The sequence below is a fragment of the Pundamilia nyererei genome, unplaced genomic scaffold (assembly GCF_000239375.1).
Source record: "Pundamilia nyererei isolate P.nyererei 1_Seehausen unplaced genomic scaffold, PunNye1.0 scaffold00010, whole genome shotgun sequence".
In the NCBI taxonomy this organism is placed as follows: domain Eukaryota; kingdom Metazoa; phylum Chordata; class Actinopteri; order Cichliformes; family Cichlidae; genus Pundamilia; species Pundamilia nyererei.
In genome coordinates, this window is record NW_005187411.1 from 1,161,318 (window position 1) to 1,163,481 (window position 2,164).

At 41.1% G+C, this 2,164-nt stretch overlaps 1 protein-coding gene across 4 annotated transcripts in view; it reads right to left on the bottom strand.

The window, feature by feature from the left end:
• Positions 1-1,891, bottom strand: part of manea (mannosidase, endo-alpha) — a 5,593-nt gene extending 3,702 nt beyond the window's left edge. Inside the window, exons 1-2 of one of the 4 annotated variants that reach the window (XM_005723754.1) lie at positions 1,835-1,891; positions 680-1,289 (exon numbers count right to left, since the gene is read on the bottom strand). In XM_005723754.1, the coding sequence (XP_005723811.1) occupies positions 680-1,181 (502 nt within the window). In that variant the 5' untranslated portion in view covers positions 1,182-1,289; positions 1,835-1,891. The other 3 variants (XM_005723752.1, XM_013908411.1, XM_005723753.2) reach the window with 3 other exon arrangements.
• Positions 1,892-2,164: the final 273 nt, after the last annotated feature.

Consider the following 2,164-nt stretch of genomic DNA (forward strand, 5'->3'; position numbering starts at 1 on the left):
TTTCCCGCATGGACGGCCTGTTTAAGGATTTGACTAGACCACTTCAAAACCTTCATTTTGTTTTTGTTTCATTCAGAGGTGGACTTGCTGATGTGTTTAAGATTATTTTCCAGCTGCAAAACCCAAGGTTCTTTGAGCTTCAGGGAAAAAAAGGATGGCCGGGCATTTTGCTTTAGGATTTTCTAGTAGAGAGCAGAGTTCATGGTTTCGACAATTACAGCAAGTCATCCAGCCGCCCGAGACCACCACACTACCACCGCCGTGTTTGACTGTTGGCATGATTTTTTTTTAAAATAAAATAATGTGTTAGTTTCATGCCAGATGTAACTGGACTCAAACCTTCCAAAAAGTTCAGTCCACAGAATATTTTCCTGAAGGTTTTGGGGATCAAGATGTTTTCTAAGAAATGTGTACAGTGTGAAAAAAATTAAGACATCAGGAAGGGAGCAATATTTTTTATACAGCACTGTATATATTTTCACTAGCTTTTAGTCAAGTACGCGTTTAAATTTTTCTTACTGGTCTTTTATTTCTAGTGTTATTTCTATTGTTATACTTTATTTATGACTTCTTTTTATTCATATTTTGCCATCATTGCATTGCCTGCCTGGAAAGCACTCTGGCTCAGCTCCTGTTGTTTTAAATGTGGTATATAATTAAAAGTGACTTGATGTCTTACCGATGGCTGCTGTACGCAGCTGCTGCATATGAGCCTCTATAACAGAGGGGTCTCTAGAACTGTAAACCCCTAAAGCAGGGTAAAAGTTGGCTCCAATGTCATCAGGTGGGCTGTGTCTCCCTTGTGGATATCCCTGAGCTACCTTAACGTCCCAGTGTGGCAGCTGTGGATGGTCCCAGTGTATGTATTTTCCATCAATCTTTGGGTTTCCATACCACGTGTAGTAGAAGGCATGGAGGTAGTAATTTGGAGGAGGGAACTTCCTCAGTGTCGCTTCCAGTTCTGCATCCTTGTCTGACTGAGCTGCGCTGCTCATTTTGATCTCCTCTGGTTTTTTGTTGCGGTTTTCCTGGCTCTCTGGTTTGGGAAACCCCTTTATATCGGCTGGGCTGCTGAATGGAGAGTCCCGTGATATTAGCTCACTTAAGAACACAGTTATGGCGAGTATAAGCAACACCAGAGCAATTAATGTGATGCAAGGCTTGCGCTTAAATCTTGCCATTCTTCAGTTAGTGCTTGAGGCTTTCCATAGTTCATTGTTGAGACACCAGTGAGTGACTGTGGTTGGATGGGGAGCCAGTAAAGCTCAGCCGGAGAGTGTTTACCCAGCCTAGAAATTGAATGATATAAGAGATGTGAGTACGTCTGTTGATCTTCCCAGAAGTGCCCAGTCATTAAATAATAGACAAAATTGCAGCTTTAGTTATTTTTGCAATAATGTAAAGCTAAGTAATTTCCCATCTATTAATTAATAAAGCAAATAAAAAAGTGGAAATACCAAGTTTTATTTACACTATAAATACAATAGCTGGTTACAGTACGTCCATTACTGCAGCTTAGCACCACACAGTTAAAAAGCTAGCAGCATTAGCCACATGAACTCTACCTGCACTGAACTTCAGACTTGTCAACACCACACAGGCACCACAGGGCTGACACGACATCCGTTTTATTCGTCTACAGCCTAACAGTTAGCTTCTTCTTGCACTAAAACTATAACATTTTCATATCTCACATGAAACACACCCAGTCCAATGGCTCGACCCAGTCCTCATAAATTATTTTCGCTGCTGGGATGCAGAGGACGAGACACAACCTGCACTTCTGGTTTATTGCCTGTCCTGGAAAACGTCACAGATCTACAAACACACTGACCTGAGACTGCTACTGCACTGTTACCCATCCATGCGGTATAGGAAGCTGCCTCCTCTTTAGCTAACAACAGTCATAGAGGCGGTTTAACTGAATGACAATGAGTGACAGCGCCCCCATCGCCGTGGAGGGTTCATTACAGAAAATAATAAAATTAATACCACAGGAATGAATGATAAGATAAGATAAGATAAGATAAGATAAGATAAGATAAGATAAGATAAGATAAGATAAGATAAGATAAGATAGAACTTTATTAATCCCTCGGGTGGGTTCCTCTGGGAAATTCGATTTCCAAAAAGCACAGCACCGACAGAAGTTACAGTTACAGAA